Below are 20,823 nucleotides of genomic sequence, written 5' to 3' on the forward strand. Positions count from 1 at the left end.
TAGTGAGCAGGCATGAATACCAAGTCTCTTGATAGTCATGAAGAAGCACATTCTGCTAAAAGTGTTTCTTTTAAAATCAACAGTACAAAATCACTCTACAGAAAACTTGATATTTAGTTCAACATGACTTGTAGAGGAGAAGGTGCCTACTTATTTAGGACAGCATCATCTGTTAAAAAGGTTAAAGAAAAAAGAGAAATGCTAAGCAAGGCTTAGAAATCACTAGAATTTGCTGGTCACTGGTGAGGGTTCTGGGGGTAAAGTTCAGGACAGCTTTTAGGCAAAAACCTTGCTTGACCTTGTATAGCTTTCAAGCAAAACTTCACTCATACTCTATATAGAGAACATTATACAGAATGTTATGCACAACTATATTTCTGAAGGATTATTTCTAAAGCCATTTATATGACATTTTGTACTACAGTATAAAAAAAGGAAAACATTCAAATTACAGTACTGTATACCAAAGTTCAGTTGTCTGCCCTGCTGAGAAGCCGGATTTGTCATTCTACATGGGACAGAAACACAGGTGCAAGATACTTGAACTTTGCTAGAGACAACTTGCATGCACTACTCAGTTCAAACCACAACTTACTGCACAATGTACTTTACACAGGGAAGATGCATATGAAAGATGAAATCTCACCTCTCCCAGAGAAAAGTAATGGCGTGGGATTTGGGAATCAGGATAAACATTCTCCAGGTACCAGGAGAAAGGCTTGCACTGGAGCTTGCGCCTTAGCCCAAGTCGTGACGATATGTCCCCATAATCAACTTTAGTAACTCCTGAAAAAAAAAAAAGAAGTTGTATTCAATGTCTGCCAATAAATACCAATTAAACATAAGAAAATCCATCAGTATAATTTACTACTTCCATGAAAGACTTTCTCTTTAAAAAGTCATCTCTATTCAAAGGGAGTTTTGCTTAATATAGCATTATGAACATGTCTGACAAGACCTGTGACTTCTTTTTCCACAACAGATAGAATCACTCCATCTGGGCTGTGCATGACAATTTCTTACCTGTGGTTTGTGGAACAATTTGAGTCTAGTTGCTTACTAAGTTAATAGAGGAGCAAGGCTGAAACCTTTTTAGTAACTAATGCCATTCTATCCCCAGTGGTAACTGGAGTGCGTATCTATGCAGCATAACACAGCAGTCTCCTTCTGTGGAGCAAGCAGAATTCCAATTTAATTTATTTCTGTAAGCCAGGTACCACCTGCTGGACTCTTCATCATCTATCTAACTGCACAAAGAAGCAGGCAGAAAGCAGCCTTCATACAGAGCACTAAACCTTAAATAATTCAGCATTTGTTCAATATAACCGCAGCATTTGCAGGAAGTATGCTCACCATTATGACTGTTATCATTTTTTTGTGGTAGTTTGCTTGCCTTTTTATTCCTTTGCTCCTCATTTATCAAAGTGTTCCTTCTTCCTGTACCTTCCCACTCCTTTATGGTTGCTTTAATTCCCTCTGAAAATTAATTTGTGCAAGTCCCATCTGCAGATGGGTTGAGGATAGTGTGCATAAACAGTAGATATTTTTGCTTCACCTGAATTCAGCACTATTGTAATTAATATTCTATTACTATTATTATTATTATTATTATTATTATTATTATTATTATTACTACTACTACTACTACTACTATTATATAATTTCTACTTTTCAAGCATCATGTCTTTTCTTCTGTTTCCCACACCACACTCCATATAACACAGGTCAAATGCAGTACACTACCAAAAAACTCAAATAAAAAAAAAGAACAAAAACTGGCCCCAGCAATTTAAATTCCTCTAACAGACTACAAATATGGCTCAGCTGGCCACCATACTAGAGACCTCCAGCTGCACACATTTTTCAGAAATCTCTCCGCTTGGCGGACTACAAGTTACCTTGAAAATTCTTGACCTTGGAAAGAGTTTGAGACATTTCTAAGCTGGCATACTGTGTGTTAAATGGACTTGCCAGCAGATGGTGTCTTTCTACTCAATTGAGATAGATAATTGGATCAAACTTTAGCTAACTGTCTGTAAATGCCAATGAAACACATAATATTTGAGAAAGAAAAAAATGTTAGCCAGGTTTTTAGGATTTTATTTTTAATGAAAGACCATTTTCATAAATATATTGGAAAGCTATACTGGTAAAGGAATGAAAGCAAAGAAAATCTTGTTTGTATAGAATCCCAGAAAACTTCTGACTGGGCTTTCAAGTCACAGAAGAAATCCCAGAACTGAGAAATACAAGACAAATTTTAAAAAACCAAAAAAACAAAAAGCAAGCCACAGAATGCTGCTCCCTCTTCAGGAAAGCAAATATTTGCTCTACAAGAAAGCAATACTCTCTCAAAAGCTAAGGAGAGAACAGAAAGGTTCCGACCACAGCTAAGTACTGGATTCTTCATTTTCCAGTGATGAAAAAGCAGCTGATGGATGAAGGAGTTATCATGCCCCTCTCACAACAACTTTACAAACAACATCCAACAAGACTCAAAACATACTCAGGTTGCTACACTGACTTCCCAAAACCAGCACTGTTACGGCTTTGTCACATCACTGAATGGCAATAAGAATTAAAGTCACATCTATAAATAATTAAATGTAAAGTGAGACTTAATAGCATACAAGCAAGCTGTTTCTTAAAGTCATTTTAAATGTCACCACACACAAAAAATGTGCCAGCTGATTTTTCTCTTACATTGTATTCCATTAAACCATTTTTATTCAGAAAGGTTTTCAAAAAATCCTCTCTGAAGTCAGGTCTGCCCCAAACCATACACAAAGAATACAGTTAGCAGCAGGTTAGCAGCAGGACTGAAGAGCAGAACAGTTAGAGTTGCCCTTGGGGTGTCCTCTAGTAAGGCTGAATTTTTCTGTTTCCAAGATTTTTGGAACCTTATCAATATTACTGTAAACCAGCTTGAGTATTTCTCTCCAGTGCAGTGCCAGTTACTTATGGGTAATTTCTTTTGGGGGGAAAAAAGAATGGAAGAAAACAAGGAAAACTGCAGCAAAGTATAAAGCATACCAAAAATTAGGTACAGGTTTAAATCATTATTTCCTCCACATACTGGTAAAATTTATATGTATACCTACAACAGGGACATATAAGCTTCTAGGGGCTTTGGGCATTTGATCAAAGGCTCAGCTAAAAACAAAAACCAAACGGCAAAATGTAAATTATATCAGATTTCCTCTGAGGAGACAATTATGCCAGATTCCAAAGGGATCATAAGGAATACAGAAAAAACATCCACTTGTTTTTTTCAAACTTTTTGTCCATTAAAAATATATATATATATATAGGAAAGAATCATATAATTACAGAATTGTTTGGGTTGTAAGGGACTTCAGGATCATCTCATTCTAACCCCTCTGCCATGGGCAGGGACACCTTTGTCTACACCAGGCTGCTCAAAGATGCATCTAACCTGACCTTGAACATTTTCAGGGATGGAGTATCCATATCACACAAATCAGAAATAGTATTTAAGAAACCTTGCTACTGTTGTCTTTATTTGACCATAACTATATTTTTCCTCAACCTCCCTGCCCCTACCCCTAATTACATTTAAAAGTTTGGGCCTCCCTGATGATTCTATTTGTCACACAGCTTGCTGTTAGCTGTGAGATAATCACATGCTTTTTTTTTCCACACGCCTGTTTAAAGACATAATCAAAATATATAAAATATTTTAAAATATATAATACATAAAATATTGGTAATGCAAAAAAAAAAAATCTCCAAATCATCCAGCCACACCAGCCATGTTGCAACAGTTGTGCCATCCTCAAATTTTCAAGATCTGAAGATTTCCTTGCCCAAGTTTAATGTGTGTCAATATATTTATGCTAAAATCCTTTGAAAAAAAATAGCATGTTGTTATCATCATGATTATAAATTGCTCAGTCATTTGCAAAAGCAGAGTATGAAAACTATTTCATCTAAATCTAGCCTTCTGATAAAAATAATATAACTTGTTTTTATTTAGTATTATGAAACTCTATAAGCAATAATTATTTAAAACCAATTTGAATAGCTACATGCTTTGCATTCTCAATTAATGCTAATAGGGACTGGTATCTGAACACAAAACCACATGGAAACATTTATTATATACTTTGAACACAGGCTTAGCTACACTGCAAGATGTGGACTCAGTCCCTCTTCTGTCCTCCCTATCAACCATAAATAAAGTTTTCCATTTCCAGTCTCTACATACTGAACCCTGACCTGCTGTGCCTGGCTAGAGACCAGGGCATGCAGCGATGAGATACAAGGCCTACAGAGCCAGCTTTCAGACCCAGAGACAGACCCTACAGACCCTGTCTCTGTCTAGGCGACTCTTGCTTAGGTAATTCCACGGTGCTGTCTATCCAGGCTTTCTGCCTGCCCAGCACAATACACCTCCTGACTACATCCCAAAACATATCTCAGAATACACCTTTTAGGGCAAAGCTGTCCAGTCTAATGCTTTGCAGCTGCTGCCAAAGGGGCGGCTTTCCCTTGCTCACCTTCAGACTCCTGCTGTACCTCCTGTGCTGACAGATTCTAACTCAACCCCAGGGAGCCAGCCCACAGGAGGAACACCCCTGAGAAATCCACAAAGTCCTAAAAGCAGCTGATGCAGATGAAGGATCAGCAGGTGAGGGGAGATGAAGCCCTATTACCTTCCCTACACCTGCCAGGAAAAGCAAGGCAGTCCCTTCAGAGCAAGCTGTGAGACAGATATCAACATCTCGTGAAGCCTCCTCACCCTGGACAAGACAGTCCTAAGCTTTTAGCCTGGAGAAAGTGATGAATGACCAGCACTAGAAATAAAGTGGTAGAGTCCACAGAAAGAATGACTGGAGCCAGGAAACAGATTATTCACATGCTGGATTTGTTTTCTGAAAGCTGAAGTGAAAATGGTCTGGGAAACAGGGCCCTGGTGTAAGACATGACTGCAAGGAAAGCCAGCAGCTCATGAGCAGGGCCTGCAGCCAGTGCCTGCACTGCTGGGGAGACGAGCTGCTGCCTGCAAAGAGACAGGCTCCATTCTGGCCAAGCAGCAGCTGCAACAAGTTCCTGCCCAGCCTCCATCTGTACCTAACCACTCCTAAGCAGATGGGTGGCTTCTAAAATTCACATAAGCTTAGTACAGACAAGTAGCAGTTTCTATTGGGTTATACTTATAAAAGAAGGAAAGAATTTCAGGCTTACTTTTCAAGTGGGCAGCTTTCCATTTAACTACATTGCATCAATAGTAAAAAGTCTCTTGTTCCTATCATTCAAGCAGCCAGACTTTTTTTCCCAGACAACACAGATCACACAAAGTGCGAAAGCTACCTGAGAATCTTACATTTGCTTTCCTGGATGAATCCCTCTGTGATTCACTATCTTAGGGGAAGAGGAAAGAAAACGTAAAGGAGGAAACAAGTGTGTCTTGTTAGCTAGGCTCAGTGATTCTTGTCAGTATATTCTCTCCTCCAAAATGCAATTTTTTGTATCCATATCAACTAGTGAGAAAAATCCTAGGTGCACAGAGGATTGCTTGTTTTCCTCATTCATCTGCACCAAAGGCTTGCAAACCAGCATCAGCCTAAGAATCCTCACCTCTCTCCTTGCAAGGGCTTGTGACACTGTCACAGTAATACTGAAAGTACACATTTGTACCAGCAAACAGTTTCACAGGCTGCACACTGTGTTCTGCCTGAAGATTACTACACCAGCACTCTGTAAGAATGATACATTTAAATTTTTATATTAGAAGCATATCTGGAAAAGCTAAATGAGCCAAGCTAGCAGAGATTCACTAAACAACTAGCAGAGTTCCTAAACAACTAAGGGACTTACTGAAACGTGTACTGATGCTATTTGCTGTCAATGGGCAAAGTCACAGTCTGCAACACTCAGCTAAAATTGGAGATACCAGAATTACAAGAATGAGCTGCTTGTGAACTTCCCAAAATGGTAATCCTTGTTAGTTGATATCTACTGGCTCTCACAACTTATTGTGGATTTGGGAGGGTGAGAGGCATGAGTGGCTCCGAGTACATTTGTGTGTTCACACTCTGAACAACAAGTTTTCATCAGAGCTAAAGAATGACCCACAGTACTGGGCATCCTCCTCACAGCCCCAGGCAACAAATCAATTTCAGAATAACCCAACTTATTCAGATACACTATTATCCTGTTCTCAAGACACTTGAAATTTTTGGCATCAAACTTCAGTGCCTGGCCAATACAGTCACAGGGACACAAACGGGAGCATGTGACAGGGGGCAGATGCTCTCAGAGCAACTTGGCCAGAGCACATCCCTATCCAACAATCACTCAGGCCATTAGCATACAAATTATGCAGACATCCATCTTTTGAAAGGAAAGAAAATATACAGTGCAGTTACAGATAACTGCTGAACTTACTTTCACTGTTTCAGAATTTTTACTGTCTTTGGGGAATGCATGCATGTTCTACAGTACTGCAATGCTATGAAAGTCATATAAAAAACCCCCAATCCTACAAAATTCAAAGAGTGTAACTCCTTTTCTAGGTTACACTTACCTCACAAAATGGAAAGAATATAGAAGTGACATATAAAGTAACAGAGCCTCATCACATCTTATCAGTAACTTACATTTTTAGAAGAACTTGGTTATTTTTTATAATTAAGTCTTCCTGTAACTTTGTACCTTTTAAAATCTATCTTGACATGGATGCATAAGAGCAATCTTTACCAAAAAAGACTGCACCTATTTATATCCAACTTTTCTGAACGTTTCTACATGTTCATGTTTGAATTCATAATGCTGTATTAATTACATAACAGGGCAATAACAACAAGCTGTTAGCTTCTGATTTGCACCTAAAAAAGCTTTGAATAGTAGCCAGACTTTTTTAAATTAAAAGTCTTACACAGTCTCATTTGAGTAAAGCATTCTTTAAGGAAAAACCACTGTGAATCCACAATGTCAGTTGCTTTCAGAAGCGTCTGTAAAATCCATAATCTAAAATTTGACACTGTTCAGACTCATATTACATTGTATTACAGCTTTTAAATGTCAACAGTAATGCAGGTTTAATAAGCAGGTCATAAGGAAATACTAGCTTTAAAGAAATTTCTTTGGAAAAACAGATGTGGTCTATAAAACTACCACTTAGTACATAAAGTCTAATGGCTCAAGTATTTAGAAAGGTTGGCTTTTGCTACCTGAAGCTTGTCTTTTTATGCAACAACAAAAATAACCTGTAGATGAAAGTAATACTTCAATATTTCCCAGGCTTCCTTTCTTCTCCTGAATTTTTTGCAGAAAATCTGATTTTACAGGAAATTTTCCCACATATTTTACATCCTCTTGTTTTGCTAACAGCCACATAAAGAAACAATAATAAATATCATCACAGTCAATTATATTGGCAACTTGCCCCTATACTCTAGATAGTGAAATACAAATTCTATCAGACAGAAGATATTCACTTTTGCCACTCCTCCTTCTGTGTTTCACTTAAATCACTTGTGATGCATTCAACATGGAATGCCTACAACATGGGAGCCAGAGCCCAAAATTCAGCACATTGCAATATGACTTTGGATGGCTAATTTTCAGCACTACAACTGAGCTCTTTGATGTTCCACTGAGCTTCAATTCTATTGCATAGGAAGCTCATTCATAAATCATGTTCATGTTAAAAAGCAAACAAACAAAAAACCCTTCAGGGCATGTCTCTGGCTAACAAAATTATTTTTCAATTAAGACCTTACTTTTTGTAAACCTTAAGTGAGTTCTGTCTTAACAAACTTCAAAGCAATAACATTCTTATACAAATACTCACTTTATTTCCCAGTAGTAGCAACATTTTAATTCTTAATAAGTATTTCTCATAACCAAAGACCTGCTCACCTGGGGAAATAATGTAGAAAAAGTTTTTGAATTCATCCATCCAGACTTCTGCGAGCCGCCTGTTATTTTTGTTGATTATCTGCCCTGTACCTCCTGGGAAAGTGTATGGTGTTGCTTTCCTGAACACATGCCCAACATGTGAACAAGTTACAATTTCCAAAGTGCCACCACACTGCCAGATCTGGAAGCAACAGAACAATTACTGCATAGTTACAAGTTACTAAAAAAAGTTCCAAAACATTAATCACTTGCTTCTGCTCAAGGTGGGGAAACAACATTAGCTGAGGTCTTGAACAAATGCATGCTGCTTGGAAGAGAACTGCATGTTTTTTCCTGCTCAACAGCTAAAGATGCTCACAAGCTCAAGCAAGGCAGCATATGAAAGTACTTCAGCCCCTGAAGCAATACCACATCAGCCAGAGATTACTTTAAAGAACAGGGCAAGCTGACCACAAAGGAAGGAAAAGGCTCACATGAATCACAGGAACTAACAGGTGTCTAAACTAGTCCATTATAAAACAGAATATCCACGTAAAAGAACCCACACACTTCCCAAGTCTCTGAGAATACTTTCAGTTTTATCTTGGATCTTGAAAATAGATTCAGAAAGCTGAAGTACTTCAGAATTCCCACCTATGTACCTTCTGCTAACAAAATTAAAGGAAATGGTGCCATTTGGTAGGAACAAAAATGAGAATACCACTGGTTAGGTCCACAAGCAAACGAACCCCTGAAGTTAGTAAGGAGAAAGAAGAGAGGGTTTGTAACAGAGGTGCTCACATGTCACTGGCACATGAAACAATGCACTGACGACATCACCCTTAACTGCTGCTCCCACAACAGCTTTTCTACCTGAATTCCTTTCAACACACAAACACTCATTCTTCAGAATAACCATCTTAATCTTTTAATCACAAAGCTATACCAACAATTCATCATGCATTTTTTACTGGCAGATACAGTCTTTGTGTATCTCTGCTGGAGGAACTTAACAGGGAAAGGAAGTGCCAGCTGCAACAGAAGAGGACACTGGTGCAGGTGGCAGATCTGTGTTTTACAGAACTCCAGATGCACTGTCCTGACTAATAAACAAATTATTAATAAAGCCCAGCAGAGTTTTACCTACCCTGAAGGAAATTTCTAAGTTTTCTCCACCCCAAATATCCATTCCAGCATCATATGTTCCAATTTCCTGAAAGTAATCTCTGTCTATTGAAAAAAGGCCTCCTGCCATTGTAGGTGTCCTGGGGGGAGAAAAAAAAAATCACATTGGTCACTGTAAAAACATGCTGAGATACATTTCACACTTACACTGACAAAATAGCTGTTTATTTCCCAAGTTCCTAGCATATTCCTTCTCAGTAGGCTTTCTTTCAAACTCTGTTACTGTTGGTGTAGTTGCTAGCTCAAAATTTTTCAGAGATGGAATTAGGTAGTGGCAGTTCTCCTTATCTTCTCACTTCAAACTGATGTCTGTATAGAGAAACAGTCCCTAGAAAGCTGCTGTCATTCCTTAGAAAGACTTCTGTCTCCAATGCTGGTAACTCATAAAAAGGAAACCAGTTCCACACAGGAAAATTGTACATCAGGCTACTGCCCCTGAAAAATTTTGGGAAGGCCATTAAGCAGCCTGCTTGCTTTCATTTTTATTGCTTCATGCAGGAAAATTGTACAGTCAAGGTTGCATCCAGATTTTCCTTACAGATTCCTTATTGGTACAAAAACTACAACTCTGCTAGTACTTTCTCAGAGCTTTAGAAACATCTCCCAAATTTCAACTTTTTTAGACAACAAACATACAATAAGTAAATCACATGTTAGACGAATGACATAACTTTATAGTTCAATTATTTACACTTTTAGCATAAATGATTTAATATCTCTAGCTATTTTCCTGAAATGTCTAGGGCTTTTTCTGAAAGACACATTAAATACAAGCTAGGTCACAACCTAACTAAAAACTTATGGGTCTTTACCCCTGCTAAAAGGAAACAGAGGGAAGAGAGCAATATCCTGAGCAGACCTCTTAATTTCTTAAACTAAAGACAAACAAGAATCAGCAAAGGCTGGATCCTGAGCTTTACTGTAAGTAAATAATGCCCAGTTTTCAGAAAAGTAAGGACAGAAAATGTAAGTTTGCAATTGTTAAAAGGTACACATTACACACGGACTATCTTCCTCATTACTTTTCTTATAAACCTACATGACATCCAAGTATAAATTTACCTCCCCTACCACCTTTTAAGACTTAAACTTTGCATATAAATGCACACACAACAATATATATATATACACATAAATATACCGAAAAATCAATGCATCTTTACAAAATACAGTTTACTTTGTCATAATAAAAGATAAAAACAAGGTTCAATTAGAAAAAAGAAAAAAAAGTTGTATTAAAATCTTGCGCATCATTGTAAGTGTTACCTGAAAACTAGTAATTCTGCAGTAATTAGCATAGAACTGAAAAATATTTTCAAAGTGACAAAGTGATAGATTCCTTTACTTCTATCAAAAGTTACTGACAACCACGCCATGCAAGAACTGTTATGTTGTTCCTTCAATCAGACAAAAAAGATGCTATAACGTTTGACTTAAGTACTTATTTTTGAGTATATCATAAAAAGTAGATATCAGACAAGGATATTAAGCCATTTAATAATTTCTCATTACCTAACAGGGAGGGTTCGGTCTCCTTTCCGTCGGTCCATCTCTCTCTGAGGAACAGGGTACCAACGAAAATTCAGCTTCCAGTTGAATCCACCGTAGGTCATGTCAGAACCTGCCATATATTCGAAGGTGTCATCACTGATTACATCAATGATGGGACACACTACTGTCCTCCTAGGAAAAGGAAAGAAGCAAAATTGTTAAATTTTGAACTAATAAAATCTATTAGTCAAAAGGGTAAAAAAGATGTTTGGTTTTTTTTTAATTATTGCTTTTACAAATGTAGTTGAAATTTTCATACCATCTCTTAACAACATTATTAAATAAATTAACAGGAAGCATACTAAAATTCTGTCTTATAATTAAAAATCTGATACAATTTTGGCCATGCCAGATCTTTTTTTAAATCATATTTTCATTATCACCAGTAATAAATATTCATCCCTCCGCAGACAGAAATAATGATCCCAACTTTCTCATTGCTACAGAGTGATTAGATAGAAAACAAGAGGTTCTTGTTTCTAGTTAAGTGGTAAAAGTAATTTGCATGTTTTGAAATGAATACTTGGATATTAACTCTGGGTATTTTTATACATCCTCAGGACTAAGAGATGACAGTAATTGTTAACAATGTACAACTACTGCATCACAGTTGACAGAAAGTGGCCTCGTTGTCCACTCTTCTGACATTATTAACACACATATTCAGAAACCAATTCTAATCATCCTAAAGACACTTAAGTAACCATGCTCAAAGCACACTTCTTCTCATGGGAAGCTCTGTAAAAAGATTCAGAGGCAGCTTGCAACTCAATTCAAAGGACTTAAGTCGAGAGATTTACACAAATTGTAACAATGTATGTATTGTAGTCTCACAAACCTGATTAATGATAACAAAGTTTACTTTGTCTTTGAACAGTGCTGAACAAAGATTCTTCGCTATTTGTAGCTCACTCATCATGTAATGCTACATTTTGTAGCATCAAATTTTAAGCTGATTTTTATCTATAAAAATAAAAACCTAGGGATCTTTAGCACCATGTTGTATTCTATTTAATATGTAGACTAACAGCCTAGTGCACAACTACAGCTACTGTTCAGAGGTAGGGATATTTTATAAAGCAGACAATTCTCTCACCTTCATCCCCAATACAATTTCCATTGTGTATATAAGTGCAGATGAGCATGATTCCAGTAATTATTCTAACTTCAGAATATACATCCCAGAAGACCAAGAGACAGCCCAGATTCCCCCAATCAAAACCATTATGTAATAAAGAAATCACAACGAGAGCCTGAAAACAGTTCTTGTTCACAATGTTGGTGCTACACAAAATCAGGGCTTGATTCCTTTCTCAAGAATATCTACTCAAATTCATGAAGGAATAGGCCAAGCTGCAGAATGAACACCTCAATTTCCCCCAGTTCCTCAATTTCATTCATTGCTCCTGCTATTTAACACATTATTCCATGCACCCCAATATAGACTTCGCTTGAAACAGAGTTTTACTTTTAAAAAAGTTTAACTGAATTAGCCTTTTATCCTTATACCAATGACAATTTATTCAGCTCTTCAGAAAGTAGATATTTGCTTGTAGGCTATTTTGTAATACTTGGAAAATTTCTTAATAAGTGAAAAAACTGAAGATGGGTGAATAGATGGATAATTACCTGTCAGCTTTGATCCTTGCCAGCAGAGGTTCAAGCCAGCCTACTGTACATTCACAATGAGCATCTAGGAAGGTGATGACCTGGCCTTTAGAAGCAGCAGCCCCCTTTAATCTTGCTCTGATCAATCCAGAACGCTGTTCCATTCGAATCACATGAACAGGTACTTTTAATTTTTTCACATAACTCTCCAGTGGTCTTTTCAAGAAGTCTGTAAAGAATGATCAAAACTGTTAGTTATGTAGTTCAGCTTTTTTTTTTTTAATGGAGAGACTTGAATCAAGATACATTTCCCCTGTTCTTGTCTATCCTTTTTCTACTTTCTCAGATAGTTTCCTCTACACTTCACAATCCTCCTTTTTACATCTTCCAAGTGTTTCACTTGATAGCACAGAAAGTTCTTCCTCCTCTTTATTTCTTCATTATGGAAAACCCAAAAAGGAAGAGAGGGTTAGACACTTAGACAAAACTAAGATGGAATTCACAAGTATTTACAGCAGAGAAGATGTGACGCTTATTTTCAAAAACATGCATAAGTGCTCTTGGACTTCTCTACCAAGGAAATACAGAAATGTTTTGACCAGCTGAATGTAATGAATTGCCTCTGACAGTAATGCAACTTACAGATAATTTCTTTGTGAGAAGTTTAAAACACAATCAAACATATTTCAATTGTGCTTTCTCTAGGGTTTTATGGTTAATATTTTTTATATTAGATTATCACCGTAACAGCTAAAAAAAAAAAAGATAATAAGCTATACATAAATGAGAATCTGTAACACCAACAAATCTCAAAGTAGCACAAATTATGAAGAACAGCAGTCAGTTACCATACACCCCAAGAGTCAAAATTACTTGCACTGCAAAGAGCTATTGGGTTGTGATGATTGATGCCAAAGGAAGAACAAAGAAGTAAGGGAGAACACAATGGACGGTCACAGAAACAGACTTCTGCAATAACTTACAGTTTCAAAATGTGTAAAAAAGGCAAAATAGCCTTACTGCTCAGCTATGGAATATTAGATTGTACACTCAAAGCACATAGGAGTAGAAAGTTGTACCACAACAGTGCATGGCCTGTATCAGGATTTCAGTACCTCATACAAAAATAAGTGTGACATTGGAGGGGTGGGGGGGAAGCTCAGCATGAACTCTTAGTGACACTTTTGTAAACCTCAAGAAGGAGGGTTGACTTAAAGGTGATTACCAATCCTTACCACTTCTCCAGATGAATGAGTTCTAATTGCCTTCTCGCGTTTTTCTGTGCATTGTTGGACTGCCACTAAAACCCACAGAAATAAGTTCTGATGTGTCTTGAAAGCTAAACTGTGCTAAAAGTACATAAGAGTTTGATAAATCTAAATATTTGTCTCCAGAAAAACTCAAAGCATCTTAATTCTTATTTTGCATATGAGAAGAGACTCAAATTATTACATGTTTCTTAGTACCAACCAAGTGTACACGTCAGAACATTTTGCAAGGCTTTTGGGGTGGAGCACAAAGATCATAACTGAGTCTGTAGCAAATAGAGCCTCATCTCTTTACAGTGTAGCTTTCCAAAGCCACTATTTTAAAAGAACTATTATCAGGGCTATGTTTATAGCTTTAATGTACACATGATGTACATAGAGAGTGTGTGCAGCATTTCTCTCTATGCTCATGAGCAAGTTACACAAATCAATATGTTTCTCTGCACATCTCAGGTGTAATACCGATAAGCTTTCAAAGTAGTTCCATCCACTTTAAACTTAGAATGAATTACTATGGCCTGTGACATTGGTTCTTGAATGTAGCTACATTAACAGAATGGTAAAATTCTGGCAGAGGGAAGAGAGAAAGATTGCAATAATACAACTGCAGCCAGTCAAGAACTTGCATAAAACACAAACTTACATACAGAAAGTCATGCTCAATGTATTGCATTTGAAAATCTTGAGTCCTACCTACATTTTATCAGTAAAGTATTTAAAATTTCAATTTATCGAATACTTTTAATTTCTTTTTGACTGTGAAAGAATCAGAGATGTGTGCAGTGTTTTCACTACAGAGGGAAAAAGGTTAAGAACAGTCTTTCTCTCATGTTTAACCATGCCCATAAGAACATTCTTATGAACTACCACCTGGTTCAAAACTGCAGAAGGGACTATTCCCAGAAACAAAACATTGTGACAGACCTCCAGTAACTTTGTCCTTAAAATATCACTAGAGCTCCAGCAAAATATGCAGAAAAGATAAGGCTTGATCTCTCATCCCTATAAAAGCATAGTAAATAATTCAGGCATCCAGATTTCTGAAGTTCCTCTGCTACCAGCAGTTAGAGTAAAATGTTCAAATCTAAGCAGCTATTTTCCCTCCAGGACACTCTAAGAGCAATACACATCCCTTACAAATTGCTGCCTTTGTTTAGGTAGCAGGAAACTAGCTTTTTTGATTAGTCATGCATCCAGAAACTAGTAATAGTTTTTTTAAGGAAGACTTGATTTTTTCCCTTAGAGAAAAAAAAAACCAAATATTTGCATAATCTTTTAATGAATGTAATACACTTTGACCTACAAGAAACATCAGGATAGAGCCATGAAGATGACTTTTTATTCAAATCTATTGAGGATACTAAATTCTACATTGAACACTGAGATGAGAAGTTTCATGCATTACAGAGTCAGCTGCTTATAAACGACCCAGGATTAGAGCTAATTTTTTAGCATTGCTTCATATACTTCACAACAGAGTGAGGTTTGATAATATTTAAAAAAAACCCAAACATCTCCACAATACTTCTAATTTGGAACATTAAGAATTCATGTAGTTTCACAGGTATAACTATAACTCTTTGTGGTGGATATTCTTTTCAAGCCTTTTCTCTGTCAAAAGGGTGCATAGTTTCACCTAGGACTGAGAACCTTCTGTGGAAGTAGCAGAACAAAGGAAGACAAAAGAGCAAATATATTCAGTTCAAGTCAACTAAGTGCATTAGTTGAAAAATACCTTGCCAATTCTATTACCAAGTCACACTGATATGAATATAAATGAAAAATTATATTTCAACCCCTTTTTTATTATTAAACTACACTAAACCACAGGTTTATCATTTTTATAAGCATGCAAACATGTTTTCTTAAGAAGTACAAATATTTTTGCAAGCATTGGTGGCAGGACTTAGTTGCAGTCACTTAGCTTTGACCTGCATCTCTGTAGCTAAGTTCTGTGGATGTGGTCTCTCCTGATGCCACACTTGGCTACTGGGTGCTGATCTAGTCAGAGGTACCAGCTAATTGTGATTTCTCCTGTTAACTGTGTCAGACTAGTTACCAAAGATCAATACTTCAAAATTAAAGTTGCAATTGTGATAAGTAACTAGAGAACAATTTTACAGATACATCTTGTTTCTCCAATGCTTTTCTTTTGGGTGTAAATAAATGCATGCTATTATGCAAATTCATTCTTCTAAGAGCATGACACTAGCAGGTACAAAGTGTGCTTCAGGCAGACTGAATGCTTACTTTATTCCAATTAAAATGACTCTGATGTTAGAATTCAATATACAATACTCAGGCTGAACATTGTATTTTTCTGGAAAAGTACGCTGGTTTAATTGAACACAAACAGAATGCTTAAGCAGCAAACACAAACCCTTCACATCTTCAGGCATCGTACCCTTCTGTTTTGTTTAATGTAAAAGCATGCTTGATGGAACCATAACAAGCTCTTGGAAAACAGAACAAAAATAACCCCTCTCAGTAATTGTTGAAAATAACAACAAATAGAAGATGCCTAAGTGATCTGAAATGAAGATCACAGGCTTCAAAAAGAAATGCTGGAACAGGTTCAGTAACAGCACCAAAGGAAGTATGAAATGCTCTATCTTTCAGCCTGGAATTCAGTTAATATGTTTTTACTACCAAACCCAGAAAGAGAAAATTTATCTAGAGAAAACCACATGCTTTTTTAAGTGGACTAAAATCCTGTGATTCATAGTGAGGACATCTTCTTTCTTATTGCTTATTGCTCATTGAAATAGATTTTTTTCTAAAACAGAAACTGAAGAGGCAAAATATAAGTAATATGATGTCTACATATTCTAATATTAGCTTGCTCTTTATTTCTAGGTCATACTGAAAGCTGACCTGTCACAACTAATAATTAGCACTGATTTGAATTAGTGCTAAGAATTGTTTTGATAAATAAAATATAGAATTTTTTACATGAAGGTTTTTAACAACAAATCAAGAAGTATAATTACAAATTACCCACAAGTGCAAAAAGCAAAAATTTGATGTTGTGCCTTTGAAAAGGCAAAATTTGATCATGCCTCTCATTTAATCTGGAACACGTTTCTGTGGCACTTTGCATAGGCATTTCTCCTCTGCTGCCAGAATGTAATTGTATTTAATGCTTCTGTTCTTTCTTCCAAATTGCACTGGAATTAGCTGAAGCACTTGGAGTTGGGTAAAAAAGGAAAAGCAAGTGAGGGTGCCCAAGAGAGGAAAGGAGCAGAGACAAGTGCAAACACAACCCGAGTGTGTGTGCTGTGCTTCCCCAGGAAAGCAGAGCGGTGGGAGCTCAGCGGCTGATGGGATCTGTCCATGCTCCACGGGCAGCTGTGCCCCACACCGACCCAGCCAACCAGCCAGGCATCAGGCACACACACAGAACCTGGAGGGGCAGCTCAGTGCGTTTGTTACTGTCTAAGTGGCAGAGCAAACATCCCTTTCTAATGCTCTTCAGATACAAAAGCTCCCCTTAACCACGGTAAGTACCCTAAAACCTTCCCTTACACTGTGACCTGTATATCATGGGGCTACCTGGGGCAAATCCAGCTCCTCTCTTCATATGCACAGATCTTGGGCAGATCTTGTCACCTGGACAACAGTCAGACATCTTGCTCTGAAGCTGGAATTACCATAGGCAGCAAAACATCAATTTTGCATCGCTAGAATGAGAAGCAACAGGCTGAGATGTCAGCATGCTGTAAAACCCTTCTATGTCTTACACACGGGAATTCCTTCTGCCTACAACTGGTGACTGTCAAGACTTTTTCTCTAGTGGCCTACTACATTGGTTCCAGTAGAAAACGTTCAAAATAGAAATAGAATGAAAAAAGGGTGGATCAATATAAAAATACAGACAGGTTTTATTTAGTAAACCTGTACCACACTCTCAACTCCATTTGCCAACACAAGGAAAAAAAGTACTTCATAACCCATACCATCAAGAAATATTAAGAACAAGCCAAATATCAAGTATTAACCAAAATTAAATGTAAAGTATTATATAGAATATTATTTTAATTTCTAATACATTGCAATTAAAATACTATGAAAATTAAAATCTAAATAATATTATTATATTTTACCAAAAAATCAGCTTCAGGTTTTGTGTATTACACATGGCAAGAGTCATTCTGTAGCATGGAGTTTTCATTTGGAGCACTATTTATTAAGAAATGGAACCTCCTGCAGCACAGAAACTGAATTTTAACTTCCCATGAATGGAATAATCAAAATTGATCCCTCTGAACACCGAGCCTACGGTGGCAGTGACAGTAAATTTAAATGTGTGCAACAAACAGAGCTGCCTTTGCTATTATTCACCAGGTGATTCAACTATTAAATACCCTCAAGCTGTATGAATGTGATCAAATTCTAAATGCAAAACACAAAAACTGCAGCAAAACACAAAGTCCATGCTGCCAACAGAAAAGCAAGCAGACAGATGAAGTTACACCAGCTTTCAGCGTAGAATGATCCATCTGTATTTCAAAATGGGCATTGCTCCCTCTGCCTTCCCCTGCCCCAGGTGCTGTGTTTTGCTAAGGAGAGCTAAGCTCACATCAAGGACATTCATCATGTCAGAACACAGGAAATTTCTCTGACTGCCCTGGAGGACTCGAGACCCTGACAGGGGGCTTGGAGACCTTGACACAGAGCCCAAGATCCCTCTGCCTTTGATCTTGACCATGGAAAAAAATTACCACCCTTATATGAGGAATTACGAGCCATGAAAGTTAAAGCAGAATGATAGCGAATTTATCACAGGGTGAGAATGTAGAATTTTGGGGTTTTTAGAATGAGGGTTCAGTAGGCAAGATGGAGGAAGCTGGGTGTGTCCAGTCTTTCTCCTTCTTCTTCTTGGCCTCCATCTTCTGCTGTGATGGTGGCACTTTTGGATTGGTTAAGAGTGGAAACACATGGTCTAACATAGGTGATAGGTATTGGGAAGTTATGGTAAATAATATACACATAGTTATTAGTATAAAAAGATAACACTGCCCCAAGGGCAGCCAGTGTGCCTCAACCCGACCTGCCAGACAGACCTGCGGCGGGTCAGAGACAGAAATAGATAAGAAAGAATAAACTGTAGCAAGCACAGACCCTGCAAGGGGCAAACAGAGGCCTAAAGATAGGAAATGTCAAGCCATGGTGAATAGCTAGAAGCCCCTCTCTTCCACCTTCAGACCCCTGTTTACCTCTCTGTAACCCTATAGGTTACTCTCCTTTAAGCCCTGCTATTGGACAATTTCTAATCCCCCTGTATCCTATATAATGGGCTGGTTTAGCCTCTTCTGGTTGGAAGAGCTGTCACTGGAACCTTCACAGACCACCCAACAAAGACATCGCTGTGGAACATCAGAACTGCCTTCTCCTCTCTCCCCTGCGTCTGCCTGCCTGGGCACCCAGCAAGCTAAGAGCTGAAATCACAATGAGCTGATCATCACTAAAGAGCTGATATCACTGAAGCATGCTAGGTTGCCAGAGGCTGAGAACTGCTTGAGTATTCGAGCAGTCTGTCCTGTAGGAGGACTAAGCTATCCTGGGCAGCCTGCTCGGGATCAAACTTGAACCCAGCAGGAGGCTGCATAAATAAACAACCTTGAGAATGAGAACAAAAGAATCCTAACTCCTTCTTCGACTGCCAGGCTGGGAAAAGAGACTTGTAGCAGAGATTCTGAGAGAAGCCAGCTTCAGTGCTGGAAGTACAAGGAGCAGCAGGTTGGGCGCGGGCGCCGTCCTTACCTCTCTCGCTGGCGTCGTCGACGAGCACGATCTCCTCGAGCATGTGCCGCGGGGAGCGGTTGATGACGCTGTGCACCGTGCGCAGCAGCGTGCTCCACGCCTCGTTGTGGAACACGATCACCACGCTCGTCGTGGGAAGGTTGTCTGCGTACACCTTCGTCTTACACCTGCAAACCAAGGTAAAGCAGGTATTTGTAAAGGTCAAGGCTCCAGTTAGAGCTGCAAGTCTGAGGCGGATATATCAGTTTTATGCAGAGTGTGACAAAGGAGCACACAGTGCACGTTTTATACATGCTCAAAGTGCTATAAAGTTCACCAAATAAAAAGAGAATTATATTCACTTTCCAAATTAGCATGGAAAATCATAGGTTTACCTCTCCTAACAGCATATATAGGGCATTTATGTAAACTATGACATACACTTCAAGTGATCCCACATGGCCACCCCACACCCCAAATTTTTACATTCTGCAATGCGATTTTGAAACAAATTATGTTTTCATTATCTTCTAGAAAAATCAATACACTGTACATAAAGTACTGATCACAATTTCGAAAAAAATCCAATTCTGCTCTAAAAAACAACCACACAACTACAAGTGTTCTCTGAACAGATCTGCTCCTCCTGTACATTTAAAAATTACAGTTACTTATGTAAGCTTTGGTGTTATTAATTCTTTAAGAATCCAAATTAAAGGGATATATGCAGATCTCAAACGACAGGAAAACACCGAGGTGGAAAAAGAAATATATTCAACAGAGCTCCATTCCAACAAAAAAGCTTTTATTAGATCCCAAATTGTTGAGTCAGTTCACTCTAATGTAACCTGATCTAAATGCTACAATACATTAACACGTATTCATGAATATCACCCTAACAGCAGCACTGTCCAAGGGCTTGAGAAGCACAGAGTGCATATCCTCTACCCTAAATATCCAAAAGCAGAGCTTAAGGAGCAGCCTGCCAACACAACAGATCACAGTGTCAACATCCAGTACCATGCCAAACAGTGACACGAGGAATGTCAGCCAGAACTAGGCTCCCAATTTCAATATTTTATTAGCTGGATAACTCATTTAGCCAGAGCTCTTCTCAGAGCAGCTCTCACAGCAAACCAGCATTTCAGCTCTGAGGTGGTGACAAAAGCACAGCATGCACAGACATCTCAGAAAGGATCAGTAAGTCCAGGTGCAAATGAAGAAATACCTGGAACGGCTTCTGTGAAACCATTTCTGACAATTGAAGCAGTCAGATCAGGCACTATCTGCCTTCAATATTATGCCTACTTATTATACAACTATGCCAAATTTAATTATTCATCACACTGAACTGAACATTATAAAATCTTTATGGAAAGCTCCAATATATCCCTACGTTATCCTGATTTATTTCACATGTTAAAAAAAAAAAACTTTCAAAGCATGCCAACTGAAAAAGCTACTTCTTTGGTATACCTTGAAAAATAAAACAGCTTTTCACAAAAACACTACGAATTTCAGATGAAAAATTCAATCATAAGCCAAATAATTTTATCGCCATGTTTGCCATTTGTTCAGTCTACTTTGCTACTTTAAATCCAAA

The 20,823-nt window shown here is 37.8% G+C and overlaps 1 protein-coding gene across 4 annotated transcripts in view; it reads right to left on the reverse strand.

Annotated features, from left to right (window-relative positions):
* The window catches only part of GALNT1 (polypeptide N-acetylgalactosaminyltransferase 1), a 159,282-nt gene that overhangs the window by 5,021 nt on the left and 133,438 nt on the right, over positions 1-20,823 (reverse strand). For all 4 annotated transcript variants that reach the window (XM_058800927.1, XM_058800944.1, XM_058800916.1 and 1 more), the window contains 6 exons: positions 19,242-19,408; positions 12,232-12,439; positions 10,564-10,734; positions 9,014-9,131; positions 7,888-8,068; positions 647-786 (listed from right to left, as the gene is read on the reverse strand). In XM_058800927.1, coding sequence (XP_058656910.1) covers positions 647-786; positions 7,888-8,068; positions 9,014-9,131; positions 10,564-10,734; positions 12,232-12,439; positions 19,242-19,408 — 985 coding nt within the window. The remainder of the gene's footprint in view (positions 1-646; positions 787-7,887; positions 8,069-9,013; positions 9,132-10,563; positions 10,735-12,231; positions 12,440-19,241; positions 19,409-20,823) is intronic.

The sequence above is a fragment of the Ammospiza caudacuta genome, chromosome 1, assembly GCF_027887145.1.
Source record: "Ammospiza caudacuta isolate bAmmCau1 chromosome 1, bAmmCau1.pri, whole genome shotgun sequence".
NCBI classification, from domain to species: domain Eukaryota; kingdom Metazoa; phylum Chordata; class Aves; order Passeriformes; family Passerellidae; genus Ammospiza; species Ammospiza caudacuta.